This window comes from Eucyclogobius newberryi, unplaced genomic scaffold, assembly GCF_026437365.1.
Source record: "Eucyclogobius newberryi isolate DKJ021-1_F unplaced genomic scaffold, fEucNew1.0.hap1 SCAF_19, whole genome shotgun sequence".
Taxonomy (NCBI): Eukaryota; Metazoa; Chordata; class Actinopteri; order Gobiiformes; family Gobiidae; genus Eucyclogobius; species Eucyclogobius newberryi.
The window spans coordinates 25,579,131-25,603,549 of NW_027315823.1; the positions used below are offsets into that span (position 1 = coordinate 25,579,131).

Below are 24,419 nucleotides of genomic sequence, written 5' to 3' on the forward strand. Positions count from 1 at the left end.
AAACGGCTTGATACTCGATATTGATACAATGGCTCTTTTAAATGTTTAAATGCAATATAGTGTCATTGTCAACACAAACAGTTCTGATCAATATCATTCTAAAACTATTCAGGATCAAAAGGTCAGAATGTGTTTTTCAGTATCAATACTCAAATTATGACTTTGATTTGCCTTTTACTATGATTAGTATCTGCGAAGCGATTTCTCTGCCAACCCAAGATATTAAGGCCTAAATGAGTGATTCATGATTTCCACAGTTTCACACGTCCACAGTGACCACACAGAGCTTTAACTGCGGACACAATGACAAATAGACAACAGCACACAAACAGAGATGCAGCCAGGCCAAGACAGTGTCCTGAGGCAGCTGTATTTCCCCAACTAGGTCACTCAAGCACCCCCCCCCCTTTACTTTGAATGTGACTGTCATGTCTGCCATCAAACCACTGCCCACTCCACACTGCCTCAATAGTCTCATTCTTTCACTGAAAAATACTCAAACAAACACAGCGCCGCGTTTGATCCAGATAGACTCAGATTGTTGCGTTAGCGTAAGAGTATTGTACACGCAGCTCATGCACCCCACAGCAACCCGAGGTATTACTGCTTGAATGCCCCGACCAGCCTTCAGCTTGATTTGACTTTTAGATCATGTTCTTCTACACTGCACTTCCACATGCAGTTGACTGGAAGGATCGGATAGCAGGCTCTACAATATATTGCAACCGTATCTTCTAACCTACAATGTCCACTGATCATTGCATTATTTGGGCCAGTCCCAAGTATCTGTAAATGAGGCTGGTTTTATACATTTTGTTATAATGTATTGATGTCGTGAGCTGTTATTTCAATCTGAATGTCCATGTTATGCTGTATGGATAAGGGTTGTTGTCAGTAGCATAGAAAATCTGATATTAATTGATACTAAATCTAGTATCTAAATTAAATACTCATTAAAACATGGCCATATTTGGTTTTACAAGTCTTTTGCCTGAAAAAGAGCATTTTTCGAGCCTATTCCTTGGTATCAAGATCAAGTTTGAAATGTTAGTATTGTGACAACACTGGTATTAATTGATAATCGTGATTGTTCTGGTAACAGTAAAATTGTGTGGACATAAAAATTATGAGCCATACCCTTTAAGAAGAAAAAACATTGGTTTCAATTAGAACTATACTTCAAAAAGTAAAACTAAATGGCTTTTATCCTGGACGTTTAATTTTATAAAATTGGTCATATCAAGCTCAAGATGCAAAAATATGCACACATAAACACGAGATACTGTTTCTCAGAACCACTCAAAATCAACATAAAATCTCATTAAATAGTCACATAAATATATATACGACTATACAATATACTAGACATACTATTTAGCCCTGGGAATGAAAGAAACTTGAGGATTTCACTGTTGTTTGGTCAATAATTGTGAATAACCATTCAATTGTGATGTTTCTTCTGATTGATATGCCGACACAACGGTGCATTGTTTGCTTTCAATATATTTGTTATTATTAAAATGTATTTATTTGACACAACTAACATATCTACTAATCCTTTGTCCCGACTAGCCCGAACTGAGTACAATATCTAACAAAAGTGCAGATCTGTAATCACTGGGACTTCAATAAGTGAAGCATTAGCTGGAGGGGAGACCTAAGAAAGCAGGGCACATTATCTGTCTTCACACGGGTGTCCTAGATTCAGCCGCGTCACTTTAAATGGTCATCACCGAACCTGTCCGTCAGGCCAGTCTCACCACAATGAGTACGCTGACGTCCCTGTCCTTAAACTTAACCCTACAATCCATGTGCTATTATTGTATTGTAATGTAAAGTTAGGATTTGTTTCATAGAATAAACTCAAGAAAGTTTAGAATCCACTGGTATCTGCAGTATCTTCATTCTGAGACAGCAAGCGATTGATGTGGTTATATGATGGTTGGGCTAACAGGAAGTGAGGACCCATTTGACTGCAAAAGCTTCTTTTCTAAACCACAAACACCTTAAACATCAGTGAAATCAAATTTTTGTTCCACAGGAAGTTCCACCGGAAGCGTTATTTTACCATCCATCCTGCTCATGTGATCTTACATAGAGGCCAACATATATAAGGGCTGGCTGATTTTAGTTTAGTTGTGTCTTCTATTGATCAATCACGGTTTTCGATTGCATTTTTTTCCTATTTGTTATTTGTTATAAATGTTACAAATGTATTCCCCCAAGGCCTATATTACATTAGCGGGGTGAGGAAATGTATAATATCACAACTGTTGTTTGGAGATTTGCAGAATTACAATTTCTAGTGTATCGTCTTTATTTAAAGCTATTAAAACTTACCTCAAAAAGAAACAGAAACCTCTATTGTAATCTCCCAAACAAGGGGATAAGCTGATATTTCTGCCCTTTTGTGGTTCAGTTTGTGGTTTGTTCACATTTTGCACTCCACTTGAACCTCAACAAAGACATTTACAGGCACATTTTAGAACATTTCTGATGCTTTGTTAAAATATTGTCTGAATATCTTTATCAAAAACAATATAAGGATATTCATTTTTGTCAATGTCTCCCAGCTCTGAATCACGTATACTTTTCCTGAGGATGCTCAACCTGAAACCTGAGCCCGTCCTTGACTATATGAAATTATTAAAATCTGATTGATTAATTGCACAACTCACACCAATAGATAGTCAGACGATATTATATCAATTTGACTGAAATGTGTTAAAAGTCTTTAAACTTATTATTTTGCGATTTAATCATCAGTCAAATGTGAAATGTCTGTAAAATGAACCACAATAGTGCAGAAATATCAACTTTTACCCTAATTTTTTATTTTGAATCAGCTCTTTTTGCAGCATTATTTTTACTATTATTACTATACTCAATTTTCAAATTTTGCATATCTTCAAACAACATTCAAGATATTATGTCAAATTATAAGATATTGCCCACCCCTAATAAATATTTTGTATTTTTGTTGAAAACAAACACATTATCGTCATTAAATGTTGTCAAAGTCGACATTAATTATCCAAAACAACAGATAATTACAATCAGCAGAGCCATTTTGCGTGCGTTCCTATCTACTGTCGAAGTAATGTTTTCGGTGTGTCTTGAGTGGATGATAACTCTTTTGCCCCGCCTCCAGGAAAGACCAGCACCTCGTCTCCACGGTGAACTGCTGGTACTTGGTTTTGGAGCAGACTCGGAGAGAGAGCAGGGACCACGCCACCCTCAGCGACATCTACAACAACAACGTGATTGTGCGGCTCGCTCACATCGCAGAGGATGTCATCAGACTCTTCAAAAAGGTCAGAGCGGAGAAGAAGTAATTCATAACTCAGAGAAAATGGGCAACCAAACAATGGGTACAATCAACGGAAACATCAAGCTAATAAAAATACACCGAGAAGTTATGTATTGTCACATCAAGGCCTTAAAAGTATGTTATGGTCATCATTGTGTAACATTTTTAGTTTGTATCCAATCTACAGAATGCTCCAATTTAACCTCAATTTCAGCAGAGTACCGGTAGTTAAAGCTGCTCCATCTAATTTTTACCGTCTTAAAAACTTGAAAAAAACAGCATTAGTTCATTTTATATAGTTTACAGCCATCCAAAAGTATTCCTCAGTTTCTCACCTTTTCCGAGCATCGTTATAATTCACCACAACAGGTTTGTAAGCGCTTGTCACAACTTGCAGAGACGAGAGCATGCTAACTGCGCACTTCCTGGTTCTCGTACACTAAAACGCCTTATTATTAGATGTAGACAGCACACAGCGGCCTCATTTTGCCCCTAAGAGCTGCTTTTGTAACATATATGTACTGGAGCAAAACACAAAGGTTAAAGTACTTGAAAACCAGGTACAGCCTCTTAAAATGTGCTAAATACATTTTTAAAAGATCACAGAAATTCTTGGGCCATGGATTTTTATGCCGACTTGGCGTTCTGTTTTCATGACTCGTACAATAAGCCAATTCTCGCTAGCCGCCCACTGCTCTAGACTGGCTTCCTCTGCACTTCTGAATAACTGGATGAAGGCAGAGGATGGATATTATCTATGAACTCAATCCAAGAAAATACATTATTTGTAACTTGTCTCCATGCAAATGTGTCGATTTGCCTGTAAGGTTCCTCAGTAAACGTCCTACATCTATCCTACTTACATTCAACTACAGGTGTTTTTATTCCATGCGTTCTTATTGTGAGTGCGATCGCCTCTCCACAGAACTGACCTGTGACTTGGCTTTGTGTCATGGATACAGTGTAAGTGTGGCACATACTAAGCAATAGGGCTGGGCGATATTGACAAAAAAAGTATTCCTCCATATTCCTCATTGTCAATTCAAAAGAAATGTGTCTCTAACCATTTTTTAATAATCACAAAAGTGCAAAAATAGCTCCTTAGACCGTTATTTGAAAGTTTACATCATCTTTTTGTCGCATTTTTCTTAAACTAGCCTATGAATGTTGCGTATCTTCAAAACAACGTTCATGATATTATCTAAAATTCAATATATACTGTCCACCTCTACTTAGCATAGGCTTGACATCTCCATGGAGACAAGCAGGTGTCAAACCCAGAAAAGTTGCATAGTGCACCTTTTACACATGATGGAAACAAATGCATATCAAATCTCCAGATGTTTCTTTGTAGATGCGCCACAATTTTTGATGCCTATTATTTTACATGTTTTCAGATGACAATTAACACAGTTCTCTCGTGTGTAACAATCTGTGCGTCACGCTTCTTTTTACGCTTCTATTTCCTCCTCTAATACATCTGAAAGCTCCATATGCTGCTCGTGATTTAGAGCTGTGATGAAGTCCTTGCCTTTGGGATGTTAGATCACTATCATTTGACAGCAGCAGGACTCTACTTTAATTTATGCCCAGTCGGAGCTTTGGTGGGGAGAAAGAGGGGGGGGTTGTCCTGATGAGCGCACATTCTACAAGAGGGTCATTGTAGCCCACACAAAGACGACGACTAATAACCCAAAGGCCAAAATCTGCAAAGTGACACAAATGATAACAAGTGGGTAGAAACAGTGGCGTAGTTGTGCTGTCACATTCACACCACTGCGGGGCTAATGAATTACAGATGTGGCGCAGGAATGAGTCAGGCCTGGAGTCTGTCAAGCTCACGTCAGAATGTGCTTCTTGTGCTAAACTTTGAATTCCTGTCACACGCGCCACAAAATGCTCGGGTGCCATTTTGACAAGTGGTCCCTAGGATGTGACAAAAAGCGGGAGTGATTGGGGCTGAGTGTGGCCGTGTAGCGTCTCTGCAGGGTTTTCGGAGCCACACTTCACTGGGCCCTAAGCCTCGTCACGGGACATGTCCGATTCATCATAGGCTCTTAGCTCGTGTAACGGAGCCGCCGCAGCAGAGACGAGCTCCAAATGTGCCGCAGACCGCTCCTGTCTGAGCTATTTTTGTCTCAGTGAGATGCTCTTTGGGCATTGTCTTTGGTCTCCTCTGGTGCAGGCCATGATAACGTTATACTGAGCGCTGAAAGGCATTAAACAACTTCCAGGATGTGTTCATGTTTGTCTAGTCATGAAGGTAAAGTCAGGCATAAGTAAGAAAAATGTTGTGGAAAGATTAGAATTATGTAAATACAAATTTAGGGTATAATAATTAGTTGGTGTATCTTTTTCCTGTTCTTGTCCTGTTTAGTCTTTTATACATTTTAGATGTTGGATAGATAGATAGATAGATAGAATCGTTCAGCTCTTTGATGAGACTCTTCCAACGGGAGCATTGGATTCAAATTGTTATGCTGTATTTTACAGAGCAAAGACATTGGCGTCCAGATGCATGAAGAACTTGTGAAAGTCACCAACGAGCTCTACACTGTGAGTAAACCGTCTCTTTATTTGATCTTTTCCCCTTTTAAAAATGTACTCATCAAATTGAAATAGCACAATTATGTATAAAACCCTTTTAGTTTAGACTAGGATTGTCAAAAGTTTCTAAAATCAGATATAAATCGATACAAAAACAGTATCAAAACTAATAACCCATACTAAAAAAAATCACATTAACAGGACAAAATGTGAAATGTGTTTTCAGTTTTTGAATGATCTTGAATTAGATCAAGTGTACGACCACATGGAAACAGAAAGATGAAAACTACATTCTGTTTTCTAAGGTTGTGTTCACATTTTGTCCTAAGTTTGTCCTGTTTGAGCCCAGTTTGCTGCAGTTCAGTTCCGGTCGCGTTTGGGGTTTAGTCTCCTTAAAAAAAGCCATTGTGGTATTTGGCAGTGGTATCGAGTATCGATCCCTTAGTATCAAATCAAGTTTGAAGTTTTAGTATTGGGACAACACTAGCTTAGACCTCTATAAACCTGCTCTGAAATGAATATCTAAGCTTGTAACATCGTTGTATGTCGCATCAAATCACCAAAGCAAGTTCACTGACAATGGCAATAAACCTTTTCTGTTTCTGGTTCTGATGTGCTTATTGCATTCGTTTAACAGTTGATATGTCAGTATAACCACAACTGTTAACGTGCCCAATGTTAAAAGATAACTTATAATCTTATTGAACACCAAAAAAATCGTACAATTTAATGTTTCCTAAATTGTTCGACCTTCTGTGGCTCTAACCTGTGAAATAGCAGCTGCTCTGACTGTTCTCTGGAGATACGCCTTATCAGCTCTGCGCTCCCGAACAGGTCTCCTCTTCCTCGTTGCCGGGGGTCACGGAAGGAGAAAATTAGCATTCCTCCTCCCACTGTGTCTTTCCACATGAGTTGAAGGAGAGCGCGTTCTCCGGGCAGAGTCAGCAGTCTCTCTGTGCTGTAGGTGGTGCTCAGGAAACACGAGCAGCTGCGATGTCCGTGACCAAACTAACGTGTAACCGGCCCTATCGGTGCGTGTCGGTTGCGCTAACGTGTCAGAAGGTGCGTGCGAGAAGGAGATTTAGCAGACCGACAGACTAATGCAGAGCTGGGCGAAATGATCTTAAAAAAATGATCACAATGTTTTTTCCTCGTATTGATCGATGTTGATCGGCGCTGCTCCGTCACAATAATGCTTTCCAAAATAAATGACTCCCGCAGGATTTTGACGGAAAATTGCTTCACACGCTCTCATTTTTTGACTTAATACCGCTTTTTATATTTCATTTAATGCTATTTTTCGATGTCGGCGGTACTTTATCAAAAAAAATTGATAACAATTTATTTGATTTGAAGTGCGGCGGATCCGTAAACCAAGTAATAAAATAACTGTGGCCTTAGCACACAACGAATAGTCACGTTTGTTCCTCTGAAGTCTGAACTCTGCTCCAAAACACATGATTTTCAGACCAAATCTTTTCAATTTCAAAATTTTCAATTGAAATTCAATTGAAATTCACTTTACTGCACAGCCCTAAAGAGAAACCATCCATGATTTGAAGTTTGTTTTCAGTATGGTAGCTGAGGTTAACAAAAGTATCAAAAATCAGATCATCATTTGAGCAACTATAGAAACCAAAGAAAAAAAAATAATCAAAAACAGGACAAAATATGACTTTTCTTGAGATTTATCAGAACTGGTATAAGACCACAGAGTTTGATAGAGAAATAACTACTATTTTGTTTTGAAATAGATATCGAGAATCAAGTCTGTTCCATAGTATTGAAATTGAGTTTGAAATGTTAGTGTCGTGAAATGCCAAATCAGAAAATAGAAGAGTAAAATTTAAAATAAAACAAACTGAGATACTTGCTATGTTAATCCTTCCAAATATATGTAGGCTTATAAAAATGTCAGCTATTTTGTGATTCACCTAAAGGCATTTTTCAACACATTTTCGATGGATTGTGAAATATCAGATTATCGTTATTGAGATGGCAGAGACCCATCAGCCCAGAAGTTAGTGGTTCAATACCCGTAACAAAATGACCAATCCATCAACATCTATAGAAACTTTTATCTTATCTTAAATGCACTATGTTGAGAGCTAATGCTTTTTATTGCTATTACATGCCCTTCTTCCAGGCCTAGTACATTACACAAAAGTCTTTATATTGATCTGGATTCATATTGGTTTAGTTCTACATGTTTTAGTACATTCTGGTCAATTTTAAAAGCGAAAATGTCCTTGAATCAGACAATACACCGATGCTATTCCGTAACACATCGAGAACACAATTCAACTTAGAATATGAAACGATACAGAAATATCAGACATTTGTATGGCAAGCTTGGGAGAAAACGCCGGGACTGATCACGCAGGCTGTGGTACGCAGCCTGCGATGATACTAAATGAATTACATTATAATTATGAGCTTCTTCCTAAATGCCTATTGTTATTAGGCATTTAAAATGAAAATACGGTTTTTATTGTCACACTTTTCTCAGTTATTAATCAAGAATAATTAAGTGAACATGTGACAAAGTGGTATTGCCTTGGTTCTTTCATTTCCATAGCTTTTACATTCAAAGAGTGTAAATTAAGAGTGAGTGGAGGTTTTCATATGATACTTGCATGACCAGAGTTCGCCTGCCGTGTAACATTATCCAGCACTTTACTGTTCTCCTCGTATTGATTTTCCTCAGTCCGCTTCATGCATTATTTAGCATCCTCAGCTCTCACACAGACAGCACAAGAAATAGCAGCAGACTGTTAAAGTCCACTATATTTAGTGTTATGTGATTCATACAAAACCTTTGATAACCTTATGCTTAGAACGTTACATTGCCGGTATATTGTACTTGCTTTTTGTGGGATTTCATACACTTATTTTTAGTATAGCAGGCTGCTACGTGCTAATTTTACTCACTTATTTTGTTTATTGTATACTTTTGAGCTTTTAATGAGAAAATTAGGACTATAATTTGTTAGGAATACAGTATTTGATGACATATTAGTAGCGGTTTTAGTAGTAGTAACAGTAATTCTGTGTTCTTGGTCGCCTCAGTTCTCAGAATTCATACTTAGAAACTCGGGCAACATAGTTCTTGTGTATTGTCCTTTCAGTTGCTATTTCCTGTCCCCCCGATGTTTTTGAAGCTGTTCCTGTGCAGCCTCTGTAGTTAGAAATGCACTGTTGTGGTTGTTAACGTCTACACTGAGATAATCACAAAAAAAGCAGAAATTAACTTTCCAACGTTGATCTATAACTTATCGATGTAATAACAATGTGCGGATTGGAAAATGAACATAATTCATCCATAGTTTAGTTGATTTGAGCTCTTATATGTTTTGTATGATTTGATTTGAGTCATTACATTACATAAACTGTATAACGCAAAATAACTGCAGTGACTACGGTACTAGAATTAGACAATCTTACAGATACTTGAGACTTTGTGTGCGTTTGTGCGTGTACCTCACAGTATCAATATCACACTGTGTGGTCCTGTTTCTATTTTCATGTTCTTCTCTCCCATCGATCTCACGGTCCTCTGTAAATCAGTGTCAGGCCGTGGAAAAAAAAAATATGGATTTGGTTTGGTGATGGCTTGTGGATTGATTGGGATTCTATGGTTTCTCATCTCATGTCAATGTGTCAATAAACTTTGATCGTGAGGAAATGTGGTGTTTTGCAAGGCCTTTGTTGTCACTGGCTCGAGTTCCTGGTTGAATGTCAGTCGTAAATTGCAAATTCATAATTTATTAATCCCAGAAACACCTATAAAATCAAACAATATATGGTTTGAAGGGCTTATATTAAAGAGTGCCAGATAAATTGAGATACAAATTGTTAAATGTGTGTGGAGATTTACTTTTTCAAATGTAACTATGGTAAAAAAAATACTTCATCACATATATTTTTAGACGCATCTTAATCTAAGGTTGCGTTTATTGCACACAAACCAAAAATTGGGAGTGAACTGGGATTAAACGACATGGGAACCAGGACTAAACCAGGACTTGAACCAAATCTACATCAGGACCAAACTAGGCTCAAACTAAGAGTGAAAGTATATAATCTGAAGGACCAGTTATTGATGGAAAGATTGTATTTATTATTTATTTAAGTCGTTTGACAATATTGCAATGTTTCTTCCCGCAATTACGACGAAGAAAATTACATTGTGACATTCCTAATGCTACACTTCTCTACTCTTTACTGAACAGGTGATGAAGACCTACCACATGTACCACACCGAGAGCCTGACCGCGGAGAACAAGCTGAAGGAGGCAGAGAAACAGGAGGAGAAGCACATCCATAAATCCAACGACACAGGCCTGCTGCGCTACGGCCACGACGAGCGGCCGCAGAGACGCAGCTCCGTCAAGAAGATGGAGAAGATGAAGGAGAAGGTGAGCGGCTTATGGTGGTCCATGAGGGACATTCAGGATCATCACTGCCACAATCACATTCAGTAGGGAACACAACTTTTTCCCTCTTCTAAGACGTTTCCAGGCAAATTTAAGCACAACTAAGGCAAGTTTAGCATGACCAGACGTCTCCATTTCCCCGGGACAGTCCCAGTTTTGAGCCCTGTGTCCCATGTCCCAACAGGTCTATCCAAAACCATTCATTTGTCCCAGTTTTGCACAAGTTGTCCAGTTTTTTTTTACCATTTTGACACCTGCCAACTGTAATAAAGAGAGGAATATAGTGTAGTTTCTTCAGCCAAAATAGAGAAAATCTGTCTTTAGAATAATCTGAACATAAAACATTTACTAATTCACACCAATAGGACTCTTTCAGATTATACTGACTCTTTAGTGAGCCATAAAAGAGATGTGAATGTAATAAAAATGTACTTTATTTGAGAAAATCTGGTAAAGTTGAGTCACAAGTGAGTCTTAACAATTGTTATTGACATGACTTTACCTCGGTAATGTAACCGGATTGTTCTGCAGATGTTCAAAAGCAGCATTCATTCCACTGCTGCCATTAGCATCGTTTGATATTCATACTCACATTTATACTCACTTTATTGTTCTCCATGTCTGCATTTGGTACAGTGTAACTCCAAACCTCACATTTGAATTTGTTTATGTTTGTTTACGTGTTCAAGTCTTTTACCGGGCTCTCCAGTCTATTTTAAAGGTGCACTATGTCATTTGACCTACATAGTGCACCTTAAGTGAAATTGATCAGCACTGAATGAAACATAATACACTACAACTATTTGAAATGAACAAAGGAACAAACCATTAGATGTAGAGTCTCGTGTGGACATTATAAAGCTCTGAACGTGTGGAACCGTATTTCATGCTGAGCACTGACCTATAGTTCATAATCTAATTTAATGTATAGAAGCATTTATAGTGCATTAGAGATCCATTTTACATCATCCACTGATGGCACTGTCTTCTTCTCGTCCTCCCCAGAGACAAGCAAAGTACTCCGAGAACAAACTCAAATGCACAAAAGCCCGCAACGACTATCTGCTCAACCTCACCGCGACCAACGCCCTGGTGGCCAAGTACTACATACATGACGTGTCGGACATGATTGACGTAAGTTGCACTTTATTTCATCAGATATATTGACTGAAACTACAGCAGCACACATTTGTCTGCCATATCGGATGCAGTAACTGTTTATCAAAGCTCTTTAAAGGCAGAAGTTTGGGATTATGTCGTCACACATCCTCATGGTTTTCAGTTATCTTAATATTAAACCTATGGAGATGCTAAATGCTAAATGTAACGCTCATTCAAAAGTATTCTGACGGTGAAAAATGTATCCAGCAGCTAATCATGTCTTTCAGTTTCGCTTTCTTTCACTTTTTAATGTTGTTTTGCATTGCTGCTAAAGCGATGGCAGATTTAGTCAATAACTATGTTCAATGTTCTGGAAATGAAGTTCTGATTTAAACTCACCACGCTGCCATACCAGCTACTACCGACTAACTGAGTCAAACTTTATTCAAATGTGTGCTGTTTTGTGAGTGATGAGAACAAATGCAGGGACTTATAAACAGTGTCTTGTTTTAATGTATGTGTGTCAGGCATAGGAGCCATTTTGAGTACTTTTCACCATTCAAAAACTGATGTTGTTTGACTAGTTCTTTTCCGTGGCACCGGTGCTTATTATTTAATCTCTCTGAAATAGTTTTGTGGCGATACTAAAATGTCAAACTCGATTTTGATAGTAAGTAGTAGGTTCTAGGATTATTAAAATAAGGCTTGTCATTCTAAACACACAACAATAATATATTCTTTATGTTACTGATTTATACTAGTTCTGAAAACGCTCAAGATCATTGTTCAAAAGATGGTCCAATTTTGTCCAGTTTGTCATTTGTTGTAGTATGAATACTTGCTCAAATGAGATATTGGAGTTAGTTTTGGTTTGGATTAGTATCTAAATATTGATACTTCTGACAACTCTACTCTGAACCCAATGGATTATGGCGTTGTTGTTTCTGATTCGACTAAAACTGTCAACTCGAAGTGAACTGAACAGACACTTACATATGTTTTGCACCATGGAACACTAGTTTTCCATGAGTTAAGCAAAGTAAAGCAAAACAATCATAAATACCCCTCTTTTCCCTAGAATGGTGTGATTTGGTAATATTGTAGTGCACAGAGTATAAGTCGCACCAGCCAAAAAATGCATAATAGAGAAGTATGAAATGCGGTTGCAAGTGTGAAAATAACAAATAATTTCACACATAAGTCACTCCGGAGTATAAGTATAAGTATTTAAGTATAAATATAAGTATAAGTCGCACCCCGGCCAAAACTATGAAAAAAGGTGCGACTTATGGTCCGGAAAATACGGTATATGGTGTGCCACAGAATATTTTTTAAACCAAAGAAGGTTGAAAAACACTGCTTTATACTACAGGTTTATGATTGAGCTTTAACACAAGCAAGGGAAAGAGAAAAAAACATGTATTAATACAAATTGATACATGTTTAATAATTAATACAAATATAATTAGAGAGAACACAGAATGAGTGAGGATTAGAGAGTCTTATAGTTTAATTTATGCTAAACCTCCACTGGGTAAACAAACAATGCTTCAAGTTTGAAGCATTGTTTGTAATCTGATAGTCCAGTTTGTCACTGGTACATATATATATTTATCTACAGTGTTGTGACCTGGGCTACCATGCCAGCCTGGCGCGCACACTGAGAACCTACCTATCGGCAGAGTACAGCTTAGAGACTTCTCGTCACGAAGGCCTGGACCAGTTGGAGGGAGCGGTGGACGCTATGGACATCCGAGGAGACAAGCTCAAGTGCATGGACATGCACAGCCACATCTTCTGCCCCCCTGCACGCTTCGACTATCAGCCGCACATGGGAGACGAGGTGAGAGCGCCACGACGGAGTCTAATCTATGCATTTGGAGTCTGATTCTTATTCAAGGTGCTCTCGTCCTTTGTGGCAGGTGTGTCAGGTGAGCGCGCAGCAGCCGGTCCAAACCGAGCTGCTCATGCGCTTCCACCAGCTGCAGTCTCGCCTCGCCACGCTAAAGATAGAAAATGAAGAGGTAAGAAAAAATGATGACGAGTATAATGTGACATACACGCCAACATTAAAAATGTGGACACACACTCTGGACATGATGTAATGTATTTAGAAGTGTTGCCAATGTGTCAGTGTGACATTGCGGCAAGATTCCAGCCAGAGTAAGTAAGAAATGATTGTATTTTTTATAAACTTACAGACTACAAATTAAGACGTAGACACAGGCAAACTATTAATTTACGATGACACAGTAGCTCAATAACATCTAATAAAGAGCAACAAGAACAGTACAAAATACTCCATAAGAATAATAATGATAATATTCATAGAACCAAAATGTATGAATTAGGTGAAATGTAGCCTAGTACCAAAAAAACAGATTTGTACATGCACAAGTAAAATATAAGTAAATATTAAACATACAACCTAAAACGAAAGGTGATCACTACCTTTGACTTTCAGTTGCAGCTTAAAATATGTTTTGTTTGTATTGCCATGTAAATGCCATGTTGTTGCAATATGCAGCAAAGTAATTGCATTTAGCTTCTTCTAAAATGATACAGACCGTCTGTACTAAAGTCCAGAGTCATGCCATCGTTTTATCTGATTCTTTTGTGCAGGAAATTACTGTCTGTCAAAACACCCGAGGTGCAGTGCAGGGAGATTGATGGGAGAATTGCAGATCTTTATCAGAAGATTTAAGAAAGGCCTTGATGTTTCATTATTGTGTTGACGTAGAGATTAAAACTCATGAAAATATATTTATTGCTGGTTTTGAACAAAACTATACAAATCTAATGCATATTTCTATGGAGGAATAAGCTTTAGTCTGGATATATGTCTAGTAATTATGAATATAAAGATGGTTTGGAACTGACAACACATTAACTAAAAGCGATCCTTAGTCACAAAATATTTAGAGTGTATAGAACGTTTGCAATATATATATATATATATATATATATATATATATATATATATAAAATACAAAATATATATAAAATATATATATTTATTTTTGCACACTTTGACCCAGATGAAGCTAAAATGATGCTGCTTCAGGACATTTTGATCGAGTAAACTTCCAGACAAAAAGGCTTTTCATCCAAACATTTCACATATTTCCTGTGTCTTTTTTTGTAATTAGTGCTTTGTCTGAGTCATAAAACCTCTTCTCTCTGCACATGGCCTCTGTTGGAGTCTGTGTATAGACCAGTTAACGATCGTTTGAATACTAAATCAATTGGTTAGCTAAGATGAATTGATTAACTTGTTTCAACCCTAATATTTAGGGCGCTACAACGATCAATCGACTAATCGTGACTAGTCGACTATAGAAATAATCGTAGTCGTGTTTTGATCGTTGTAATCATTATTCGGACTAAAACACACAAAGAATGACATTTTTATAACAAAGGCAGTGGCATTATTAAATCAGAATGACAAAAAAGAGTAAATAGTCAATAATACATGTAAAAATTATCCGTCTCTAAGCTTCAGTCACTTGATAATGTATTTTAAAAGTACAATAGAAATAATCATTGGACTAGTCGCCTACTAAAGTAACCGTTAGTTGCAGCACTATCAGTCGCCACGAAGGCTGCTCGTTGAAGGGCGATGGACGTAACAGAAAAACGTGCACACTTCCAGCCGCGGCGCGTCAGAGGTCGGCAGCTCCCTCGGCTCTGGTTCCTGTGACACGTAACAGTAAACAGCGGGTAAACAGTGGGCTGTCACTCCACATCTGTATTCCCGTGGTGTCGCCGCTGGACGACGCCGGGCCCCGGAGCCGCTCAGGAGCCTCCACGCAGACACTGTTCAAACGTGACCAGGGTTTGAGTGAAGGTCGGGGCCGGTCTCATGAATATGGAGCGACACAGAGCTGGACCTCGCAGGAGAAATGCAAACACGGTGGTCTTTTGTGACACAACATCAGGGGAAACTGGGACAAGGATTTGTACTTTTGGATGACATACTTTCCTGCGCTTTTAGAGGTCTGCATTGGATTGGAATATAATTTTTGTAATACTGCGAATGTTGTTGTGGATATATTACAAATGTTAATAGCTATATCATTTGTAATACAAAATGTCTTGGTTGATTACGGATGTCACGATATCAAATTGTGGTCTTGAGATTATTGTGAGAATAAACCTTTTACGATTATTCTGGCCATGATCAGTGAAATCCTTAATCTGATGACCATTCTTTGCCAGATTTGTGACATCAAACTTCATCTGAATAAAAAAATATTGTCACATAAACATCCAGAGAAAAAAAGTACTTTTACTTTGTGGATCTATAGATTACATTGAAATCCCTCCTTGTTGCTGCTTACTACTCTTACTCACTACTTATATATATTTTTGTTCTTATTGTGACCTGAGTAATCTTGATTATCGATTGACCTAATAATATTGACATCCTTGTTAATGATTTTATATTCAGATTGATTCAGGTTTAATTTGACATGTTTTTTTAATACTTAAACCTCAACTAAACCCAGATATCTACTGATTATCATTATTGGAATACTCCCTTTTTAAATGTTCTATTCTACACTCTGCTACTTTCCTTGTATTTATGTGTTTCCCAATTCAACAATACAGTATAGTTTTGTCTGGTGAGGGTTTGTTGTCAAGGTAACGTGTTAAAATGATCATGTTTTATTGTGGAGCTGTCTCTGTAAAGATCTTTTTAATTAACACTTTCATCCTGACTCTCTTTGCTTCTACTTTTAGGCTAAGGTAGATACAAGGCAAATCAGTGTCAGGATCCACACTGACAGAACAACATTGCATGCATTTTCTTTTTTTAATACATACATTATATTACGATAAGCAAATTACTCAATTATTCCTCCGTCGATGGCTAATTCTTGTTGCATTGTTGTTTAAAATTCGTTAATGTTGCACAACTTAGTGAGTAGAGTCACACTCTCTTACTGTCTGGCGCACACCGAAGTTGCCTAATTTCTCCCGTCGCCAGTTTTCATGCTAATTACGCTGCTGTTTACGAGGCCTGTCAGCGCTGTGAAAATGGTCTGTTGTGGCATCATTTCTGTGGAATCAGGAGCTTTGTTTACACCCTACAGTGAGGAGAAATCTGCTTTTCATTTTTGAGCTTTTTTTTACTTCATTCGCGCGAGTTCAGAGGTTAATATTAACAAAAACATCATTAACCGTCAATCTTTTTTTTTTGTCACTTTCACTTTGGCTGAATTATCTAGCGGGTTATTCTTTTGGTTAGTCATTCAGTAGTGTAGTAATGCACAATGTAGAGAGTTTTCTTCAAATACACAACATTTATACAGTTTAGATTCCATTTTTATGCAATTGCAACTCAATTTGAGTCATAAAGCTTCCTTTCTCAACTCATGGTATGTTTTGGAACCTGTGTATAAACCAGTTAACGATTCAACTACTAGATTAGTTGAGGATTATTTAAATGATTGATTAGTTGTGATTAATCGATTGAACTTGTTGCAGCCCTAATTAGCGTTTTCTTTGTTCGCTAAGTTTATTTTAATAAAGCTGAACACATACTAGAAGAATGGCACTCTATTTTACATTAGTATGAAAGAAAAGGCTGTATTTCACTGTAGTCTTTTCATGTGTTGATGATTGTGAATGGTTCAATTGTAATGATGTTTCTTCCCACAATAATCGTAACAAAAAATGGAGTAATGCTGTGACATCCTACCTCAAAGGCTATCTCTTTTCTGCTGTGTATTTAAATGCTATTCTTACCTCTTGTGTGTGTCAGGTGAGGAAGACCCTGGATGCCACGCTGCAGACCCTCCAGGACATGCTCACAGTGGAGGATTTTGACGTGTCCGACGCCTTTCAGCACAGCCAGTCCACAGAGTCTGTCAAATCTGCATCCTCCGACTCCTACATGAGCAAAGCCAACATCGTCAAGAGGCGGGCAAACCAGCACGAGACGGAGGGCTTCTACTTCACTGTGAGCATGAAGATATTGTACAGATGAGCAAAGTTATTAGAAAACCTGGGCTATTTTGTATTATAGTTGTGGAATTTGTCGACGTAACAATAATCTCGATGCACTTGTAGTATTCAAAAAACACAGTCATGACATTTTAGGAGCAAAGTCTATTTAAATTGTATCATACAATTAAATAATTTCTTTAAAGGTGCATTGTGTAACTTTTCTGATGGAGGGTCCACATCCTGCTTTTCTCCTATTCATTTGCCTGGAATATACCAAAGTGTGGCATTAAGCGTTTCAATGTTGTCTGTATTTAATCACAATTGTTTTTATAGTTTAAAATGTTTTACTGTGAGAGCGCACTCGCATTCCACAGATTTGATTTGTAACTTTGCCCTGTGGCATCACCTGCTTGTCTCCATGGAGATGAATACCTTTAATGTTATACTGTGGAACATTGCAAGAGATGTGAAAACATTTTGATGGAAACATGCAGGCAACGGCCGCTCACACAGAAAAGAGTTTAAAGAGCGACAAGGAAATAAAAGAATTATAGCTGTATAAACTGAGTGGATACAACAAGGACCTGACAGTTTTTAAATACAATGTACACAGAGTAGAAGTATACCATACATATGTCATGTGTATGTTATGTGACACTGCATGATTTTTGCTAAACAAGTCAAGTCTTTTCCATAGTTGTGTGTTGGGGGTTCTGATAATGTTTAACTGCTTTATCTTAAAATATTGTTATATACTGTACATTGACATGATCAACATATAATGACCTGTTTTAATTTGCAGAAATACAAAGAGTACTTGAATGGCAGCAACCTCATAGTGAAACTGCAGGCCAAGCACGACCTTTTGAAGCAGACGCTCGGGGAAGGTAAGCGTTACATAACTTGATGTTCAGAGTTAAAGGTTAAAGGGTTTACATTGGAAGCTTGACCGTGCTGTGGTCATCAGACTAAACATTTACAGAAATCAAAACAGTCTCATAATTCTTTTTAAAATACTGCACTTCATATATATTTAAGTGCTTGTAAACAAGTAGCCTGCACAGCCCTTTTTACTGCTTATGTCCTCTTCTGCCTCCTAATTCCACTGAGAGTTCTTGCTTTTATCTCGGGATTAAGTTTATTTGACATAAAGTAAGCTCTTGCTACGAGCTACTTCACACATGACGTGATTTTCAAACCGTCTGTGATCAAAGTGAGGCTCTCATCACTGCAGCCAGTCCACGAGAACTCATGAAAGCTCCACGTCTCACTGAACAGAGTTAAGTTCCTCCCCGTTTCCCCTGGAGACACTTCCCTTATGGGGAGGGTCCTAAACCATCTGAAAAAAATGAAATAACATCAGCTTTGAATAGAATATTATTTTCATTCCAACAACCATACTTTAGCAAACATGCACACACAAAATATGAACAAAAAGTATAACAACAATAATAGTACAACACCAATAATAGTAGTGAAATTGTAACATCCATGCAGAATATAGTGCAGATTAGAAGAGCTTCAGTCCTTTAGTCGATTAATCGGTCGACCAAATGTTGTATTAGTTGACAAGTTGAATTCTTTTATTAGGTTTGCCGTCTCCTTTTTCACTTCACCAGTACTTCTCTGTATGCATAGTCATTTTGTGCAAGATTTTTCTACTAATTTTGAAAGCTTCTGCCAGCACCACGCCGATTAAACAATGCGCAGGGCACATCTTAAGTCAACCAAACCAAGAATGTCTTTAGTCATCCGCAGCTCTACAGATTTAGACACCTGGCAAACAATAAAACAAAGTGCATTTCTTTTCCCAACAATTGGCACCCTCTCAACTCCATCTACATTCGTTGTGACCTCCCGAGTGCTCCTGGATACACTTCCCTCTGGGGCCGTTTCCAGGGTGACCGCTGAATGGCCGCGGCCTGGCCCTGAGTCAAACCCGCCATGCTGCTCGCCCTATTCACTGCTCTGAATAGGGGCCCGCTCTCTCATAACACCCTTTCTGTCTCCATCTGCCAGCGCTCTGCCGCACTCAGGAACACAAGTCACTTCTGTCCGAGAACAAGTTTTCTAATGCAGCTTTTGGCTTTTCTCTTGCAGGGGAACGGGCCGAATATGGAACAACCAGGTAAGATGCATAATCACTGCAAGAAACCAAAGAACCAGTTCATAAATATAAAATACACACTTCATACGTCACAAATACTACCCTGACAAATAAAGTTATAGAGAAAATACTGTCTAATATACCTTCTGTAAAGTGTTTAGGCTGTGTACAATCATACACTGTTGCCCATAAAGTTGTGATACCTATACATTTGTGTTCTTTGATTTTAGGTAGGGCTGCAGCATTTAATCGACAAATTGGGACTATTTGACTGAATTGAATTGTAGTTGTTACCTGAACTGCACAGACTCAAACACTAGCTTTTTATAGCAAAAACAGCGACATAATACATCCAAATGTCAACAAAAGAATAAACAGTTTAAGTTATTATCGATGAATAAAGTGCATTCATCAACAATACAATTTATTCGCTAACATTTTCCGTCTAGATGCTTTTATTTGGTTGATAATGCATTTCAAAAGTCTCGATATACAATAGAAATAATCGTTAGTTGCCACTTTATGTTAATCCAGAGTCATCTTTTGATTCCATTTCATACACATCAGTTCGACCAGTTAACCTCACGGTATCCAGTGATTCATCGCATTTATTTACCATTTAAGTGCCTCCATGGACACTCTGAGCACTTTACATTGAAGGACCACTGACCCATTCACACAACCGGCAGTCATTGATGCATAAACCATGGAGGGTTAAGTGTCTTGCCCAAGGACACATTAGAATGTAAAGGTAGGAGCTGAGACCCTCTGCTTAGTTCATTCAACCAGTACTTCGACACATTACATAAGTACTCTCTAAAGTCCCTTTTGTTCAGGTGAAATGAAGGTTGAAACCATTCTTGCATCTAACAAGAAGAGTCCTCCACCTGTTGTCTTGATTGAGATGTTATTGCCTTGTCTGGAATGTTCCACAGTATGGCATTAAGCCTGTTTATCTTGCATTCATGTTTTATTTTGAGCGTATTTGTTGCTCAATATACAGGCTCGCCTTTCCACAGATCCGACCTGCTTCTGGTGGCACCACTCGCTTGTCTCCATGAAGATAGATACGTTTAATGCCATACTCTGGAACTGACTAAGCAAAGCCGTAACATTTCCATGGCAACAAGAGTAACATAGTCCACCTTAAATTCAAACATTATGGGCAACAGTGTTTCAATGGAGCTCAACAGCCCCGCCCACTTTGAAGTAAATATCCCATTCATTTCCCCTTTTTCAACAATTGTAATATTAAGAGTTTTTGTTTATTTGAGCATCAGTAAAACAAAAAAACAAAAAAGTTCTTAAAAGTAGAAAGCAGTTTAAAACATATTGCATTCTATTCTGTGTTTTTAAAATTGATCACTTTTCCAAAATTCCACAGTTTTACGCCACAGATGGGAATACAAAAGCTCTTTCCCACTGTGCGTATTTTTCTTATCTTAAAATTCAACTGTTTTGTGATATCCTCCGTCCCTTTCTCTGAACATTTGTCTTTGTCTTTGTAACAATTTACTACTAGCTTTAAACATTATTTGTGCAGTTTTAAATGCCACAATCAAGACCAAAATATCGTAACATTGTATTGTCAAAAGTCTCTTTCACAGTGTAGCAACCTAAAGCTCCTTTGTTTACATTCATTGTTATTTTGCAGCTGACATAACATAAGGAACTACATAGGCCATGAGCCTTTGCTACATTTCAGTGCAGACAACATGAAGAAGAATTTATCTCTTAATTCTTTGGAATATGACAGTAATGATTTGCACAAACACACGTAAAGGCATTTTAAAAGGAAAAGGTAGTATTTCTACAATTTTGTTTGCAAAATAATGAAGTTTGAATAACTAACTAAGTTTATTTTATCTATCGGGAAAATGAATGGTAAATTGACTTCTGGCCGGTCACCGTTGAGCTCCACCGCTTCATGTGTTCATCGTCAACATTCGTGATAACCTTGTACCAACAGTGCACCCACCCATGTCCCCCCAGGCCCCCCACTCTCCCCCCTAAACCCCAGAGAATGAGGAAGTATAGACCGCGCTCCGCTTTTAACCGTAAGCTGTTTAACGGCAATATGGCGGCGTTCATCAAGGTACCAGCTCCCGTGTGCCCTCTGTCTCTGCGTGAGCTCGGCTGTTTATGTGTCCTTAAGGGTCTGTTTTCTGCCTTCGACCGCAAAAACCTGGCTCAAATGCGCTCGACTTCTTCCTGCTCGCTGCTTTTACTGTAAAGGCTTAGGTGGGGAGAGGTACTCTGTGGTGGTGGTGTCTTTTGCTTCCTTCTCAATCGATAGTTTTTGTCACAAACCTTGAACTCGAGTACACCCCACGTAAAAACACCTACATTCAGGCGAAGTGAAACGAGCAACAGTCTGAGGAAGTCGCATCTAGGTCTGTCACAATTTTGATGTGATTTTCCAGTAAATATCACGGTAAACGATGATATTTCAACTATCATGACGCTGACACATGGAAAAAAAACTAATCCAACTGAACCATTTAGTCAAAATCATGAGCGTAATCCATAAAGAGCAGAATAAAACACTTAAGCAGTTTCTTATTATAGTTTATAAGCCGTATCTGGTAATTATTCAACACTCTACTGCCAAAATTTGAATTTAGGATCACAAAAGCACAGAAAAAACGGACACGATAGATACTGATCCCCCAAAAATATTGTTCCAACTTTTATTTCAGTCGTTTGTACTGTAGTAATTATCGTGACAGGCCTAGTCGCATCTATAGCTGTCATTTTGTGAAATCGGGTGATGCATTGGCTCTGTCTGACCCAGGCCTCTCGCTGTGAAGTCTGTCTCTCTCACTAACCTGCTCTTGTTGTTGTTTCCTCTCGTCTTACTGCTCTGTGTGTCCAGGGGGAGAAGAAATATCCGAGCCAGGAGTCAGGTATAATGTTCTATAAAGCGGGCTTAGATGGCACCAGACACTAAGCTAACCACTCTGCCGCTCTCCTGTTGGCATTTCCTTTAAATCGTGTGTTTTGCTACCTATATATTTACCTTTTCTCTGCATCCGCTAACTGTTTCCTCACCTGCTAAATGTCTAACTTGCTTCCTAATAAGAATGTTTTTGAATCGTATGCAGTCAAATCTTCTCATGTACGATTGTTCCGTTCTGATCATGATTAATGTTGTTTTTCGCTGTAGGATTCAGGGCAGACGATCCCAGCGGTGGTTGAGAGCTGCGTTAGGTACATCAATCTCTATGGTAAGTTGTGGTTTGTTTTGGTGTTGTTTTTCACTTGCACGCGCCTTTACATTTGAACTCTGAACCTCAAAGTGCTACAGAAGAAAAGACGTGAGAAAACGGCAACGAAACAATTTACGATTCAGCTTTGTTTTTGTCCTATTAAAAACGTATATATATGGATTTGTTTTCTTGAAAATAAACGAGATCAGAGCCATTTAATACCATAAAAATTGTCAAATTTATTCCTCCAAAACCAAATGCTTTTACTGCCAAAGGATTAGTAATTTTGCATACACAGCCCTTCTAAGTTGCGTATTGTCTTGTATTTGTTTGCAATATACCAATGGTTCCTAACGTTTCATTATGTGTATGTATTATTTATATATTATTATCATTATTTGTCATACATTGAACTAGAAGTACATGGCGTAAGTTTTGCTTTATCTTCTACAATTAGAAGCCCTGACACCTATGGAGCGGTGTTGATTGATTGTAAGATGTAAACGGATATAATGAGCACATACTGTCAGGGTCAGACACATAAACCATCATTACAATGTGTAAGTCGCACTGAACTGTCCTTTTAATTAACAGAGACGCCTCGCACCGGGGGGCGCTCTTAATCTTATAGAGTCTGCGTCATGTATTTTTCATCTCGTCAAGCGCTGCACACAAACACGCCTCTATTTTTCATTCACAGTCCACACATCTTCAGCCTTATGAAGCTCTTAGGCATTATTGTTATTGGTTAGAGCCTTTTTGTAAACATTGTAAGTGATTATTTTCCAATTTGGAGTGTCCAAACATCTGGTCCTGAAAAGAAAGCAAAACAATCACCTTTACAAACGTTTAAGAACCAGACGCAGTGACATGGACAATATGCATATTTGCTACTTATAAACCACTTTTGATTTGATTATAATTTACAAATGATGTTCAGCACAATCTTATAAACCATATTGTGCGCCATGATTTTAAATAATGCACATATTAATATAGATTTTACACAGAGTTGCCGTCTTGACGCTACAATTTCCAATAAATCTGGCTGGGAGAAAGAATGTGTTTGAATAATAGAAAATAAATGCCTTTCTGCACCTGAATGACCATGTTTATATTTGCAGGTCTACAGCAGCAAGGTATATTCCGAGTTCCTGGATCCCAAATAGAGGTCAACGATATCAAGAATGCATTCGAAAGAGGTCAGTAGATACTGTGTCTTTAACCCTGTCTAAAGGAATGTAATTGATGTTTTCATAACCGTTGCGTTCTCCCTCCACAAGTGGCTAGTTACAAGTGCAGTAGCTGTAGTGATATATCAAACGCATGAAAAGTAGTTCTTGGATAGGTGGTATTTACTCTTGATAAAAGTGTGGCAGTTTACCTTCATCATTTGTATATTTAAATTCAGCACATATTTCAATACATTATTAATATAGTTTACATTTGGGAAGAATTCTATAGTAGGAAATAAAACCCCACTGTTCTCTGTTTGAATTGTAATGCGCATTAAAGCAAAGTCGGTGCCCTTATTTGTTCCTCTGAATGGTTCCTCTGCGCAGGGGAAGACCCTCTCATGGACGAGCAGGCGGACCACGACATCAACTCTGCGGCTGGCGTTCTCAAGCTTTACTTCCGGGGTTTGGAGAATGCTCTGTTCCCAAAAGAGCGCTTCCTCGACCTCATCTCCACCACCAGTGAGTAGGATCGTCAAACTAACCGATACCCAGATACTAATGAATTCCATCCAAACAAGA

At 38.2% G+C, this 24,419-nt stretch overlaps 1 protein-coding gene across 2 annotated transcripts in view; it reads left to right on the forward strand.

The window, feature by feature from the left end:
- Positions 1-24,419, forward strand: part of LOC140365864 (SLIT-ROBO Rho GTPase-activating protein 3-like) — a 43,909-nt gene that overhangs the window by 14,895 nt on the left and 4,595 nt on the right. The window contains exons 3-15 of one of the 2 annotated variants that reach the window (XM_072452443.1): positions 3,152-3,314; positions 5,804-5,866; positions 10,090-10,275; positions 11,299-11,427; positions 13,016-13,237; positions 13,317-13,418; positions 17,162-17,359; positions 18,149-18,233; positions 19,447-19,474; positions 21,446-21,548; positions 22,620-22,680; positions 23,787-23,864; positions 24,225-24,359. In XM_072452443.1, the coding sequence (XP_072308544.1) occupies positions 3,152-3,314; positions 5,804-5,866; positions 10,090-10,275; positions 11,299-11,427; positions 13,016-13,237; positions 13,317-13,418; positions 17,162-17,359; positions 18,149-18,233; positions 19,447-19,474; positions 21,446-21,548; positions 22,620-22,680; positions 23,787-23,864; positions 24,225-24,359 (1,553 nt within the window). Of the gene's footprint in view, positions 1-3,151; positions 3,315-5,803; positions 5,867-10,089; positions 10,276-11,298; positions 11,428-13,015; positions 13,238-13,316; positions 13,419-17,161; positions 17,360-18,148; positions 18,234-19,446; positions 19,475-21,445; positions 21,549-22,328; positions 22,360-22,619; positions 22,681-23,786; positions 23,865-24,224; positions 24,360-24,419 lie in introns of both variants that reach the window. The other variant, XM_072452444.1, reaches the window with a different exon arrangement.